General features: G+C 42.5%; 1 protein-coding gene across 3 annotated transcripts in view; it reads right to left on the bottom strand.

The window, feature by feature from the left end:
• Nucleotides 1–14,733, bottom strand: part of TUT7 (terminal uridylyl transferase 7) — a 1,540,394-nt gene that overhangs the window by 871,869 nt on the left and 653,792 nt on the right. For all 3 annotated transcript variants that reach the window (XM_078675707.1, XM_078675708.1, XM_078675706.1), the window contains exons 12-13: nucleotides 9,599–10,722; nucleotides 9,197–9,347 (exon numbers count right to left, since the gene is read on the bottom strand). In XM_078675707.1, coding sequence (XP_078531833.1) covers nucleotides 9,197–9,347; nucleotides 9,599–10,722 — 1,275 coding nt within the window. The remainder of the gene's footprint in view (nucleotides 1–9,196; nucleotides 9,348–9,598; nucleotides 10,723–14,733) is intronic.

Below are 14,733 nucleotides of genomic sequence, written 5' to 3'. Positions count from 1 at the left end.
TATCTCTTTCACAGTACATGTACTACATGTACCATAATCCCCTTTAATGGTCTTTCTAAGCTTTTATTGTAGCTTAATTATTAACATTGACAACCTTTGATTTATTTGTATTGCTTTATGGTTGTTTTAGCCACTTAATAGCACTTGTGCTGGAGTAATACACTCTTTTCTTTCCCAGTACAATTGCGAGATCAAGCAAAGACTTCGTGACTGGACCACTAAGTAAATTTCTTTGGAACTCTCGTGAGAGTCTTGCAGGATCGTTTGGGCCCCCCACAGCAAGCATTATCTGCAGAAGTTTGGAAAGGACTCTCCTGAGACTCGCGCGAAAGCACATAAAACACCTGCCTCTGCCCATGTATCCTTCAGAGTATCATGCGCTCAACACTTAACATGTCTCATGGATAATAGCCCTGTATTCTTGGGTGTGAGTAGTAGAGTCTGCAAACACAAAAGCATCTCTGCTGAGACCTCTCTCATTAGAGAGATTTTTGCTACTCCTCTCTAGTTTATGATCCCACAAGAGGCTTGCTAGATTGCAAAAAAATGTTTGGGGTGAGGAGGAATAGACTTCAAATTTTCATTACAGTGCTGATACTTTATAGTTCCCACTACTAGGGTATGGGGAGAAAGTGCCTTCTTCACTCAGAGTTTTTCAAACTATAACAGAAGTCTATAGTAGTGTGTAAGCGGAGACTGACCTCTCCGCTCACACCTTTACTCAGGTTGACCAGTAGTGTGTACAAGGGATTAGCTTGTTTCAGGACACTTCCCTCCAGATTTTGGGTGACCACAGTAGGGTGCGTGAAAGGACTGGCCTCTCCGCTGAGACCCCTCTCTTGGATGATGGTTGTGTGTCATAGGGTGTGGGGAGGGACTGGCCTACCTGATGAGGCCTCTCTCTGTAATGATGGCTGTGCATAGTAGGGCTTGGGGAGGGACTGGGCTTTCCTTTCAGATCTCTCTCAGATGATGGGTGTGCGGACTAGGGTGTGTGGAGGGGCTGGCTTCACTTGTAAGACCTCTACCTGTAATGGTGTGTGTGCACAGTAGGGTTTGCGGAGGGACTGGGTTCTCCTTACACACTTCTCTTTCACATGGAGGGTGTGTGTAATAGGGTGTATGGATGGACTGCCCTCACCTTTCAGACCTCTCTCTCAAATGATAACTGTGCATAGCAGTGAGTAAGGTGGAACTGGCCTCTCCTTTCAGACCTCGCACTCAGACGACGAGTGTATGCAGTAGGAGGTGTGGGGGGGCTGGCCTCTCTGCGGAGACCTCTCTCTCAAATGACGGTGTGCTTAATAGGGTGTAGCGAGGGACTGCCCTCTCCTGTCAGACCTTTCTCTCAGATGACGGATATGCATAGTAGGGTGTGGGAGGGACTGAGCTCTTTCAACAGATCTCTCCCTCAGATGATGGATGTGTGGGGAGAGACTGGCCACTCCGCTGAAAACTCTCTCTCAGAAGACGGGTGTGCATAGTAGGGTTAGTGGATCAACTGGTCTGTCCGCTCAGACCTTTCTTTTGGATAACGAATGTGTATGTGTGTGTGTGTGTGTAGTAGGGTGTAGAGAGACTGGGCTTTCCTTTCAGACCTCTCTTTCAGATGATGGGTGTATGCAGCAGGGTGTGTAGAGGGACTGGCCTCTCTGCTGAGACCTCTCTCTGTAATGATGGGTATGCGCAGTAGGGTGTGGGGAGGGACTGGGCTCTCCTCCGACCTCTCTCTCTCTCTCTCTCTCTCTCTCTCTCTCTCTCTCTCTGATGACAGGTCTGAGTAGTAGGGTGTGTGGAGGGACTGCCCTCTCTCCTGAGACCTCTCTCTGTTATAATGGGTGTGTGTAGTAGGGTTTGGGGAGGGACTGGGCTCTCCTTTCAGACCCCTCTCAGGTGATGTGTGCATAGTAGGGTGCGGAGAGGGGCTGGACTGTCTGCTCAGACCTCTCTCTTGGATGACAGGTGTGTTTAGTACAGTGTGGGGAGGAACTGGGCTTTCCTTTTAGACCTCTCTCTCTCAGATGACCGGTGTGCGTAGTAGGGTGTGTGGATGGACTGTCTTCTCTGCTGAGAGCTCTCTCTGTAATGATGTGTGCTTAGTAGGGTTTGGGGAGAGATCGGGCTCTACTTTCAGCCAACTCTCTCAGATGACAGGTGTGCGTAGTAGGGGATGGGGAGGAACTAGCCTCTCCTTTTAGACCTCTATCTTGGACGATTAGTGTGTGTATAGTAGAGTGCGTGGATGAGCATTAACTCTACTCACAACTCTTCGCAAGCCAATGAGTATAAATAGTAGACTTTGATAAACAATATCTAAAGTAAGTCTCCTTCCTACAGTAACAAGTGTTCACAGCAGAGTATATTAAAACATCACCTACTCCTTCCTCCTTTTCACGATCCCGCAAGAGTCTTGCGAGATCGAAAACATTTTGAAAATAAGAATTAACTATGTACTAATTACGGTGCTCATCTGTTGCACACTGCTCAAAAAAAGGGACCACAATAGCATTCTTACTAATATGGTGTGTTAACTTATCTACATCTTTTTACTATTCATGATCTGGCAAGAAAATCAGTTAAAAACAATATACCTTTATTTTGTTCATAGTAGTTATCTCTACGAAAACCTCCTCCCTAACTCTAGGTCGACAGCATGCCTTTCTGCTTCCTCCTTATAAAGCTTTTATACTTCATTTCCACAACACCTCCAATTAAAGCGCTCGCTCTGGCCGGACACTCAGGAGCTCCTCGCTCATGGAAGAGTGTGAAGGGTCATGGGAAAAATAGACCTCTTGACCAATCACAGGAGTCAATTTTTGATTTTGCGCTCTTGCTGGAGGCTCGCGGGACTCTCGCAAACCCAACTGCCAAACTACACAATTATTTTTCACCCTTAACTGCTCGAAAACTACTGAACGGCTTTACACCAAGTCATAAAATGCACAATCTGCAGAACAAGATCTAGCTTCCTGCCACATTTGGTGTATTACGTTCAGCAATTTTTGCTGTAGCCATGCCTAAAGAAGTCTAAGGAAAATACATGGAGATTTGAAGTTTTGGGAGCCCTCTTTTGTCACGGCCCCACTTAACAACTCACCCCAAAATATTTCAGGAAGGAGCTGAGGTGGATGAACTTTTTTGGGGTACGTTTTGTTAGGCTCTGTCAAACAGGACCAAAGTTATTAACAAACCAAAAAACGCTCCCTCTATGGAAAAGATGACCTAACTTTACCTACCTAGTGGAAGCGGCCACTAGGTAACATAGATAAATATACACATGTGATCACGGCCTCCTGTAGGTCGAAACGTGTAATGGTGGTGGTTCAGGCCATTCTTCAATAAACTTAATTGCACCGAACAACGGGTCTGCATTCGTCTGTTTCATAACTTTGGATTTTCGGTAAAGCAAGGAGAAATATAATATAATATAATATAATATATACACATATATATATATGAATGAAACTTTCCCAACATTGAAGGCGCCGCACACAGTCGTGTAAGTTTCCTTTTTATTTGCAGAAAATGCGGATATATATATATTATTTCCACAACTCACTGTCACAGTAAACACTCGGACACCTCGATATGCTGCATAAAGTCTTTAATGGCAGACTCAAAACGACGCGTTTCAGCTTACGCCTACCTCCCGTGTCGCTTTGAGTCTGCCATTAAAAACTTGATGCAGCATATAGAGGTGTTTCCTGTGACAAACAGTGAGTTGTGGAGAGAATATTTGGGACGATGTTATCCGCCTTGCGGTGCCAGTGCCTGCGATGGTAGCAGCAACCATCAAAAATAAATACCAATGAACCATTCCAGAATGATAAAAGCGGCACAACAAGTGAAGAGCACAAAATGTATTGTGCAAAACAACGCATTGAGCCAGAAAGCCTGTCTCACGTTTACACAATGTGCACCACTCAACACAGAAATAAGCCACAACATAATGGACATAAACAAAATACTCTGCGAATCCAAAATTTTTTTTAAAATCAATTAGCCAATTTATTGTTGTGCTAATTACAAATAAAACTTCATATTACAGGAATAGATTCAGCATAAAACAAAAAGAAAATATTAAATTCCATTAAAATTTGTCATATTGAAATTCATATGAAAAACTTGATTCAATAATTCCAATGCACACTGCGCATCCAAGAATTTACCATTTGTGTTTTAGAAGTGCAAATGTGAGATGGTGCATAGATTACATACAACTGCAGGAAAACATACATTGTCCCATATACAGACTCTAATGAGAAACACTCACATGGCTCATACTCAATTTGGCCGAGATAATGGACAATTTTTCCAGATTGATGCAAAGACCTAGAGACTGGAGGCGAACCAGACAGGCTCTCGTTGAAATTTCTGCCACTTGAAAAGACAGTGCCTTTATGAGCCAATCGTCCAGGTATGGGAAAACCTGGCGACCTGAATGTCTTCAGAAGGCTGCTATCAGTGCCATGCACTTTGTGAACACCCTGGGAGCGGACTTGAAACCAAATGGAAGCACTTTGAATTGGTAATGGTGCCCTGCCACATCACACCTGAGAAATGTTCGATATAGAGGGTGAATGGGAATATGAAAATAGGAGTCGAGGAGATAAAGAGAAGCCAGAAAATCTCCTTTTTCCATGAGAAGAAGAATCTCCTGAAGAGAGAGCATCCTGAAATATTGACTATTGATAAACTTGTTCAGCATTCGGAGGTCCATGACCTGCCTCCATTTCCCATTTTTCTTTTAGATGAGGAAGAAGTGAGAATAAAACCCCTGGTTTTGCTTGTTGAGGGGTACTTCCTCTATGGCCTGCTTGAGAAGAAGCACATTTATTTCCTTTTTGAGATCTGGAAAGTGACGAAGCAGTACTTTGCATGGTGGAACATTTGGAGGATGCTGATTGAATTCTAGCGTGTGGACATGTTTGAAGATATTTAGAATACATCTGTCTGAAGAAATGGAGTGCCAGTTCTGAAAGTATGCAGAGATCGTGGTGTGGGAGTATAGTAGCAGGGGTCTGATGAGCTTCATTGTCTCCAATTGGAATCTTAAGACTTTCCAGCAGATTGTGGCCTCTTGTGTCCTGCCAGTCCTGAATAAGTCTGAGCAGTGTTGGACTGGAAGGACCGGTTGTATGGCTGGTAGATACCCTGCGGATATGGCTGGTACCGCTGCTGAAATTGCGGACGGCATAAGAATTGCCCTAAACCTCTAGCCCGAAAGGACTGAAAGCGACGCTGCTGGAGATGCCTAAGGCTTTAACTGTATCCGTGTCCTCCTTAATCGATTGTAGCTCCTCGTCTATGTGCTTAAAGCACTCCCCATCAAAAGGCATGTCTAAAACTCTGGCTTGGACCTCTGGACGAAAGGTGGTTGGTTTTAGCCATCCCTGATGACGCAGAACCGCCACTCCAGCCATTTGTTGAAATGCAGTGGATGAAACGTCCATAGATATCAATGAGCTCTGAAGACGCTCTTTCTCCCCCCAAAAGAATATCGTTTGCCTCTTTCTTTCTATCCCCCGGGAGATACTCCAACAGAGTAGAGATGTCCAACCACATCTGCCCGTCATATCATCCCAAAATGGCCATGGCGTTGAAAGCTCTAATGGAGGTAGCCACCAGAGCAGAGAACCTCTTCCCAATATTGTCGAAGCGACGACCCTCCTTGTCTGATGTAGCAGTGTAGAGATGCTGGATTATTGGCTCTTCTCTGTGCTACTTGCATGATCACAGAGTCCGGCCTCGGGTGACCAATGAGTCAGGCAGGCAAGTTGCCTTGTATTTTTTGTCCAGTTTTGGAACAACAACTGGAACGGAGGCTGGTGTTTTAATTAACTTTAGCCCTTCTTGCCATAGAAAGTCAATTATAGGAATTGCTCTCACTGCACGTTGAGTGCCTGGTTTAAAATCATTTAGAAAACACTGTCTGTTTAGTTGGCATTGGCAAATCAAAAAGTTTGGAGGCACGTTCTAGAAGATCATGAAATACCCTGATATCTGCCGGAGGGGAATCCACAGCAGCATGGTGGCATAGGGGCTATGTAGTCATCCCATTGATCATGGACATCTATGTCTGTTTGTATCTCACCTTCTTCTGTCTGACCATCCTGAGTGTCCTCCGTGATGACTATAGGAGGACGAAGGGTCTTCTCCCTTGTGGATTTGAGTGTACTTTGGCCCAGAAGGATAATGGGTACCTCTTGTGGAGGTAAAGGCCTCTGAGAAGCATTTGCATCCGGAAAGTGTCTGTAATAGTCATTAAGTATGTGACGGAGATCAGACACCAGAGACACTGGAATGTTCATTGATGGTTCCCTAAACTGATGACACTCCTCCTCTCTATCATCGTAAGGATAACGGTCCTGGAAGGAATCCTGCCTCTTCATGACGGATGTGTCTCTTTCCACAAAATAAAATTCCCCTGCCAGATAAGAAGATGGATCATTGACCTCAATATCCTCATCATCAGAATCTTGGCACTTGACTTTATTTTTCAGTTTATACGTTATAATAAAAATATCAAACCAACAAATCGGCATATGTAGACATATCGTTGGGCACTTGACTCTTAACTGTGATGGACCGTATGCAGGACCAAACATACCTTTATCCTCTGACTCTTGGAAGTCCCGAAGGCGAGCAGGAGGTAAAGGAGATATTTTGATGTCCTGAATTTGCCAGGGCTGAAGAAGAATGATTTTTCGCTTCGCCGACGGTTCCGTCGACGGTGCAACCGTCGATGCAATCATCTGTGGTAGCGTCGACGGTGCGAGGACGGCCTTCGTCTGCAGGAACGTTGTCGCTGGAACAGTCGACAAACCTGTGATCGATAGTGAAATTCTCGTTGACGGTAAAGGCCTCAACGACGTTGTCACTGTCGTTGAAGCTCTCGCCACTGTTGCTGCCATTGACGTCTTGACCGTTGTTGACGCAGCAGTCGCCGACAACGCCATCGACGGTACCAGAACCTCTGGTTTTCTTGAGAGTGGACTCTTCGACGACAACACCGTTGACAGTCGAGAAGATTGGTCTCTGAGAGGAGTCGGAGAAGCAGATGCAGGAGCTGAAAAGGGTTTTGACGCCTCTCACTGAGGTTTCTTGTGGTGTTTAGGCTCAGATTTGTCCTGGGAATTAGATCTCTTAGAATCCCCATGCTGTAAAGAGGGACTTCCTTCCTTTCATTTCTTTGAGGAAGAATGAGCCCTTTACTCAGGTTCAGACTCCCAATCTGAAGCAGCCTTTCTCTTCTGTAAACAGAGTAACAGCCTACCCTCCCTATCTTTGAGGGTTTTTGCTGAAAAAAGTGTGGCAATACTTGCATTCCCTGGGTTTGTGATCAGGGTAGAGGCAATGTAGGCACTGTTTGTGGGGATCCTCAGAGAACAGCCTACACTTCCCACAGGTCTTAGAGGGCCTAAACAGCCTTTTTTAGGCTCTGTCATTTCAAAAGCAGGAAGGTCAAAAGTATAAAGTCCAAGAAATACCTTGAGAGTTGCTAAAGCTGAGACTGGAGGTCAAAAGTTCAGAAGAAAATACTGCAACTGAGTGGAGCTCAGGGAGATTCCCTATCAGATGACATGCACTAAGAAATCTTAGGTATGGTGGATCTGTGGGGAAGGGAAATTTGAGGTCTCAGCTGTGATTGGCTGACATTTGGATGTTTTAAAAATGAGGCTGAAAAGTTGTTTAAGGGAATTTTCGGTTCTATGGAGATGTTGTATTACTGCTATTTCTTATGTTACCGTGGGACTACCTCCATGACAACGGGGAAGATTCAAGCATGTGAATCTATAAAAGATTCAACACTGGAGAAGGGGGCTGCTCATACAGAGCACAAGAGCATACAGGGAGATATAAATACCAATATGACCAACTGAATGGGAGAAGGTACATGAGATGGCAAGTGGGATACCGAATGCAAGAAATGAATGCAGAAATTAGGGGTGGAAGGTAGTTGAGTTTGAAAATGGACAGTGTTAGAGAATGGTTAGCATTTGCTAAGCTACTACATTTACTACTACCACATGGACAAAATTTATGGGTCCCTGGCGCAGCAGAGATGGCAGAAGCAGTGTCAAGAACAGAAAGTGAATAGTGTCATATTGAGCACTGTTTACTTTCTGCAGCTCTCACTGATTCAATACACTTTGTCAATAAAATAAAGTCAGCAGTGGAATGAGTACTTGGTAGAAAACATCATGAAATGAAATGTGCTTTACACAAGTAACCGTGTCTTGTGAGCTATTATGAATCGCTGAGGTATACGCTAAGCTTTAGTGATGTCAATTATTGTGGTGTTATCAACATTAGGGTCATGTGGCATAACTTCCTGGAATTCAAAGTCAAATTTCATATGGCTTCACTTCCGGTGATGCAACTTAGGTCAGAGTGTCTGATATGTCCCTCTTCAACCACCCCTGGTATTTTGTAAATCAAAATTAGTGCAATATCAATTCAATCTTCTGAATGCAAAAAAGGTCCGTCAGTTGAGGGATTTCATTGCAAGTCAGCAAGCTGGCCAAAAAGGTCATACATGATTATGTAGAGTCAACTGACAGTACCAATATAGTAGTCATTCATGTATATTAAACACCACCACAATGTTAACAATTAACATGTGACATTTCTAACACAAGCACAGCACAGAGAAATGACAAGGCAGAATAAACAAATGCAAGCAACATGTCTTAAAAACACACAAGGAGTCTGGTTATCGTTATCAAATTTGCTAGCAGATAACTATGACCAGTATTTCAAACTCTTCCCTTTGAATGTCAACAAACGGACATTGTAAATGAACTGTACATGACGTCACCGCAAACTGTAATTTGTGAGACACCTCCACTCCTATTCTACAATTAGCCTCAAAGTGTCAAAGAAGTTAGCCTATACCTGTGTACTAGAGAGACTGCAACCAGTTATTGAACTGAAGGACCCATTTATTCGGGCCTATATTTCAATTTACTTTGAATAATTATTGCATCCTGCACAGCCACATCTTTATGGCTTATTAATATATGTCGTAAGAAACATCCCTGTGACAGTATTCAGGTTGTGGTATAAGCACTTATTAAACACATTCACTCTCCTTCATCCAGTGACATCCCTGGAATTGGGGGTCACAAAGTTCTTGGATAACAGGGCGTCTAGTGTTAAATAACAAACAAACATGTTAAGGAGGATAACTTACTAAAACACTGGATGCAAACCTGATCCAAAATGATTTGAAATTTAGAGGTCATTTTTGGTAAAGGGTCAAGTTCTATTTTTTTGAAGTCCTCTGGGCAATCCTTTTTTAAGTGACCATCCCGTTTGCATAAACTGCATACAACTGTAGGTGACTGCATGAAGAAAAAAAAGAACAGACGTTTGTCTTGTTTGCGAGAGAAAGAATTATCTAGTTGAAAAACAATAACTACAATAAACACATTTGGATCAGGGCATTTGCTAAAATAGGCTCTGAGTAAAACTAGAAAGGTGCTTAAAGACAAAACAAATTATCCATCCAAACACAAAACAAATGATGTGATCACAAATGTATGTTGCTACTTCTAGACAATACACATTTATCTTCAAGGTTGCAGTACCTTACCTTCCCTTTTGTGAAGATGCGCCTGCTGAATTTATATGTGAAGTCCCACTCCTCTGAGAGGGTGTCTGGAATGACATCCTTAGCAAGCTTTTCCAAGCTTAAGTTATCACTGAACAAAGTAAAGTCCTCTTCATTCGAAGAATCTCCTAATATATGTTCATTTATAGGTTTAATCTGTTCCTCTGGATTTTGATATTTAGCAATGATACAATCTGACAGATCTTCTTCCTCGTCATCCGACAGTGCTTCTTCATCTCCAGATGCAGTGTATGTAATGTCCACTTCATCATCCAGATTTAAGCTATCAAAATGGTCTCTCTGCTTTTTGATACAACTCATTTCCTTCTCATCAACTTCCTCCTCTGAATTATTCGGTTTTGAGATGTGTACACATCTCGATAGTGCAATTTGTTTCAGGGGCCCCTCCAGTTCATCAGTCCCTTCGGTACTCCCCTCATCCATGTCTACTTTGTCATCTTGTGCACAATACTCATCACTCTCAATCATTACTGGATTTGGAAAATTCTCAATATCTGAAACGCTATCAATTTCACCATCACGATCAAGGTGGAAAATTAATGCTTCCCCATTTTCACTATCGTCCAGTGACTGATCAATGGTAATAAAAGCTTTGGTTTCTCCTCTGTCATCATACTCCTCGTTACCACTTTCCGTATCTTCATAATTGGGTTTAAATTTACTCAAGTCATTCAAAATCACATCTTCTGTAACACAATCAGAATCTAGATTTTCAATATCTGCAAGGTTCTCTTCTGATTGACTATCACAGCTATCAAATACATTGTGAAAAATACTCTCCTGGGTCTTGGGTGACAATGTACGGACATGATCTTCAAGATCTACAGTTTTCAATCTGCTATTTATGGCATGTATGTCGTTCTCAACTTGGCCTTCACTAGTGTCTTTTCTTGTGTTCATTTCAGTTTTTTGATGTTGAGTGCTTGTTAAATCAGTGTCAATAGGTTTTGCTTCAACAGAGCTTGATGTTTTTATATGGGGCAAAGCAAAATATTTGTAGGTCACCCTCAAACAGTGAAGGATGTATTCAAAGACTAATTGACTGTTTAGGCATCTTGCTGCATTCCACTTAACAGAATATGGATCTGAAGAGAACAAAGTGTAAATGTTAATCTCTATTTAAGGAGTAAACACAAAGAAGCATGAAGGAAGATTTCAACAAAGATAAAAATGTTATAGGTAAGAAATACCATTAATCAATTAAATCTTTTAAGAAACATTTTCACAGAACTACATTTTTAAAGCGAAATGTGGGTTCATGAGCATTTTGCATCACTATTCAGAAAAGTGCACTCTCTGTCCAATAAAGGGCTTGTGAGATACAAGTAGAAGACTGATTTGAGAAGAAAAGGCTTTCTGTAAGACCTTTTGTGCATAAACAAGACACCTGCATGGACAACAATATGTGAAATTGCATAATGAAAAGTTGTCAATTTCAAGTAATGTGGAATTCGGAGATTTCACCAGCAAAATTAAAATGTCATCCCTGCCTAGCAAAAACCCATATTTCACAGGGATCCATGAAACATGACATCTGACAGCCTCTGCAGAGCTTTCCCAATGCCGATTGTTAAATAAGTCACCCCTTCATAAGCGCTAAAGCAAAACCAGAGAATTCAAACTGCAATCAGCACTCTGTTACCTGAAAGTTGGGGGGGGGAGAAGTTTCAATCATCTCGGAGCTTTGTCATAGCTCCTTGTTCATTTAGAAGTCTATTTGTGAAAGCTAATAAAAAACTATTATTCTAAATGGAATCAGGACCATTGTTAGCAGAATTTTACAAGAGTAGTTGCAAAATACTCTCAGAATAATCACTGCGCGTTTTTAACTAATTGTCTAGACATGAAAGCTGATCATTCTAATTGCTTTTAAGGAGAGTTAAATATTATGGCTAATTTGAAAACATGCTAAATGTACTCCCTGGTTTGTTTGTTTTTTTACAGATGCAGAGAGGATTAAGGGTTACTCTGCTGCTCCATAACTGCAAAATACAGAAAGCCTGTTTCTTTTCGGATCACAGTAAGAGAGCAGGCAATGTATTTGACTCAAAGATAATTGCCTTGTAGTAAATAATACTAACAGTACTCTAGATCAACCAGGTGATGAAGCGATTCAATGCAATATTTCTACAGCCTAGACGCCTGAGTATTGTTAACAAATGAAAGCCACAAATGTTTAAACAGGGGCCAAAAGAAACCCAAGCCTTATTACCATATGATGCTCATAGCTTAATTGGTGAGCAAATGAGTGTTAACGTGATTCAATGCAATGGTGACACATCCTAGAATCGGCAGTCCTGCTACAAAAAGAAGGCCACAAATGTTTAACTATAGTCTAATTATTATATGATATACCATTTTACACTGTGCATGTTCAAATAATATTGCTCCCAAGAGATCAGGTAGGCATATCTTATAAGCTTCTTTCAATCAAAATGTACACAAAGAACAAGTTGCTTGCTAACTATTTTTCTGGTGGATAAAATATTCACCTGTGGATTCCTCACCTTTTGAATATTCCAAACACTAGACTGGATCCAGAAAGTTTTGCTCAACTGCTCTCCCACACCTGTAGGGGGCACTGGCTCCAAGTCAGTTTCGGAAGCGGCACTGCATGACATCACTAAAGCTATAAATTGCCCCCTTCAGTGTGCCGACATCAGTTGCCATCCAGTTTTTATCGTGTCTTCGACGGGTAAGGGTTTATAATAACTTAGAAAGATGCGTATAGTTCTCAAAATTTTCTACAGAAGATCTCCATTACATATGATTCAACATTAATGTTATTCCAACATGTATTTAGATACTTATATATATATATATAAACAGATATAGGCACAAACTGAATGAGGACTCGTCACAGAAAAAACATGCAATGTGGAGTGAAGATCTGCAGGTAGATTTGAGTTTACCAGAAAAAGCATTTTAGAAGGTAAGTTACTTGTTCTTCTGATGGATACATCTGCATGCAGCTTGCTCACCTTTTGAATACATTCCCCAAGCAGTACCACACCCATGGGTGGGAGCATGGCTTACAAGATGAAGAAGTACTGAAGAACTGAGCGGGTAAAGTAACTATTCCTTCTCACTTCAGAATCTAAACAGTACCCCTGTCTGGGGTGGAAGGAGACAATCTGGCTCTGGTAGAATGAGCTTGAATATCTTCAGGCAAGTTTTTCTGTGTCATTGAGTAGTATATCTTGATACACATGATGATTCATCTGGATAATGTTCGTTTGTCAACAGCCTTCCCTTTCATTTTTCCATTATATCCCACAAAGAGTTGATCATCGAGTCTGGACTCACAGGTTCTGTCAATATGGAAGCTAATGGCTCTATTGGGGTCAAGTAGATGCAGTTGTTCTTCCTCTTTTGTATGGTGAGGAGGATAGAAGGTGAAAAGAGTAGTGGACTGACTCAAGTGGAAGAGAATAACCACTTTAACTTCTTAAAGTGGCTAGTCTCTTCCACTGGAGCGACCCTGGTCCATAACACCAGCTTATCTGGAAAGAAAGTGAAGAGTGGCTTTACACTTACAGCCTATAGTTCACAGACACATCTTACTGATGTGATGGCAATCCAGAAAATCGTCTTGAAGGATAATAATCTTAAAGGACAACTATGCAGGGGCTCAAGCGAGAACACATTAAGATATTAAGGATCAAATTATGGTCCTGCTAAGGCATGACAAGGGAGTAGGAGGGTATCTCTTTGTAAGACAATTTAGGAATCGCAAAACAATGTTGGATTTAAACAGAGATGGTTGATCAGGTAAACACAGAAAAGGTGTCAAAGCCGACAAATAACATTTAAGTTAACAGAACAGCCTTGTTGGGCGAAAGATAGGGCAAAGGACATCAGATAAATGGGCCTTAAGGGGGATCTAGGGATTTTTAGCACACCATTTGACAAATCTGGTCCATCTGCTAGAACAAACAGTTTTAGTGGAACGGCAGCTACAGGAGAGAATGATATCCACCACTTCAAGGAGTAAAGAGAATTAATTCAGGATGCTCCAATCAATCTTTAGCCATGTAGGTGTAGGCTCTGGAGGTTGGGGTGAATGAGACAGGATGTCTACCCTGTGAGGAAAACAGAATGAAGCCACAGAGAAAGGTGAACAGGGTTTCTATTGCACATCCTTCCCGGCCTGTACAGGGCGAGTACAATTACTTTGGCCCAGTCTAGCCGAATATTTCACATCACTTGAGGAATTAAGGGCATGAGGGGAAAGGCGTACAGGAGTGGTGCAGCAGTCCACTTAAGGTGAAGTGAGCCTTCCAATGCTCCCTGCATCAGATACTGGAGGGCAAAGAATTTCGAGCAGTGAGCGATCTTGTGAGTAGCAAATAGATCCACATGAGGGATTCCCCATAATTGAAAGATGTCCTGGAACACCTCTGTGAGAAGGCACCACTCGTGGTCGACCATATGAGACAGGATGAGACTGTCCGCTCGCACGTTGAGCACTTCGGCCAAGTGATTTGCTACCATGCAAATCTGATGGTCCAAAGCCCAGGACCAGTGTCGCAGAGCCTCTCTGTAGAGACAATATGACTCCAATCCAGCCTGTTTGTTGAAGTACTCGACTGCAGTTGTGTTCTTTGTTAAGATGTGGACAGACAGACTGTGAAATAAAGGGAGGAAGGGCTTGAGAGCTAGACAAATCGAAATTGCAACAGACTAATGTGTAACATCTGTTGTTCTGGAGACCAAAGGCCTCTGATCTCTAGTTCTTCCTAATAAGTTCTCCACCCTATAGTAGGGGTATCCGTAATCCCTGTGGCCACTTGGGGGGGGGGGGGGGGGGGGGGGGGAGGGTGAAATGGTCTCCCTTGAGACAGACTGTAGCTCATGCACTAATATCAAAGATCCTCTGCAGTGTCCCTTGAGATCCTGATGCATGCTTGAAGATCTCCATGGTGCTGGAACCACTGTTTGCAGAGGAACAACTAAAGGGCCGTCATATGTCACTGTGCATGTGTGACCAACAGAACGCAGGAGGCAAGCAGACCTAGCAGGAGTAAGACAGTCAGGACCGGAATGATCAGTCCATTCAGAAACATCGGAATCATAGCCTGAATGTTTTGAATCCA

Source organism: Lissotriton helveticus, chromosome 2_1 (assembly GCF_964261635.1).
Source record: "Lissotriton helveticus chromosome 2_1, aLisHel1.1, whole genome shotgun sequence".
Classification (NCBI taxonomy): Eukaryota; Metazoa; Chordata; class Amphibia; order Caudata; family Salamandridae; genus Lissotriton; species Lissotriton helveticus.
Note: the sequence above shows the minus strand (reverse complement) of the source record. Positions and strands in the feature narration are given on the sequence as shown.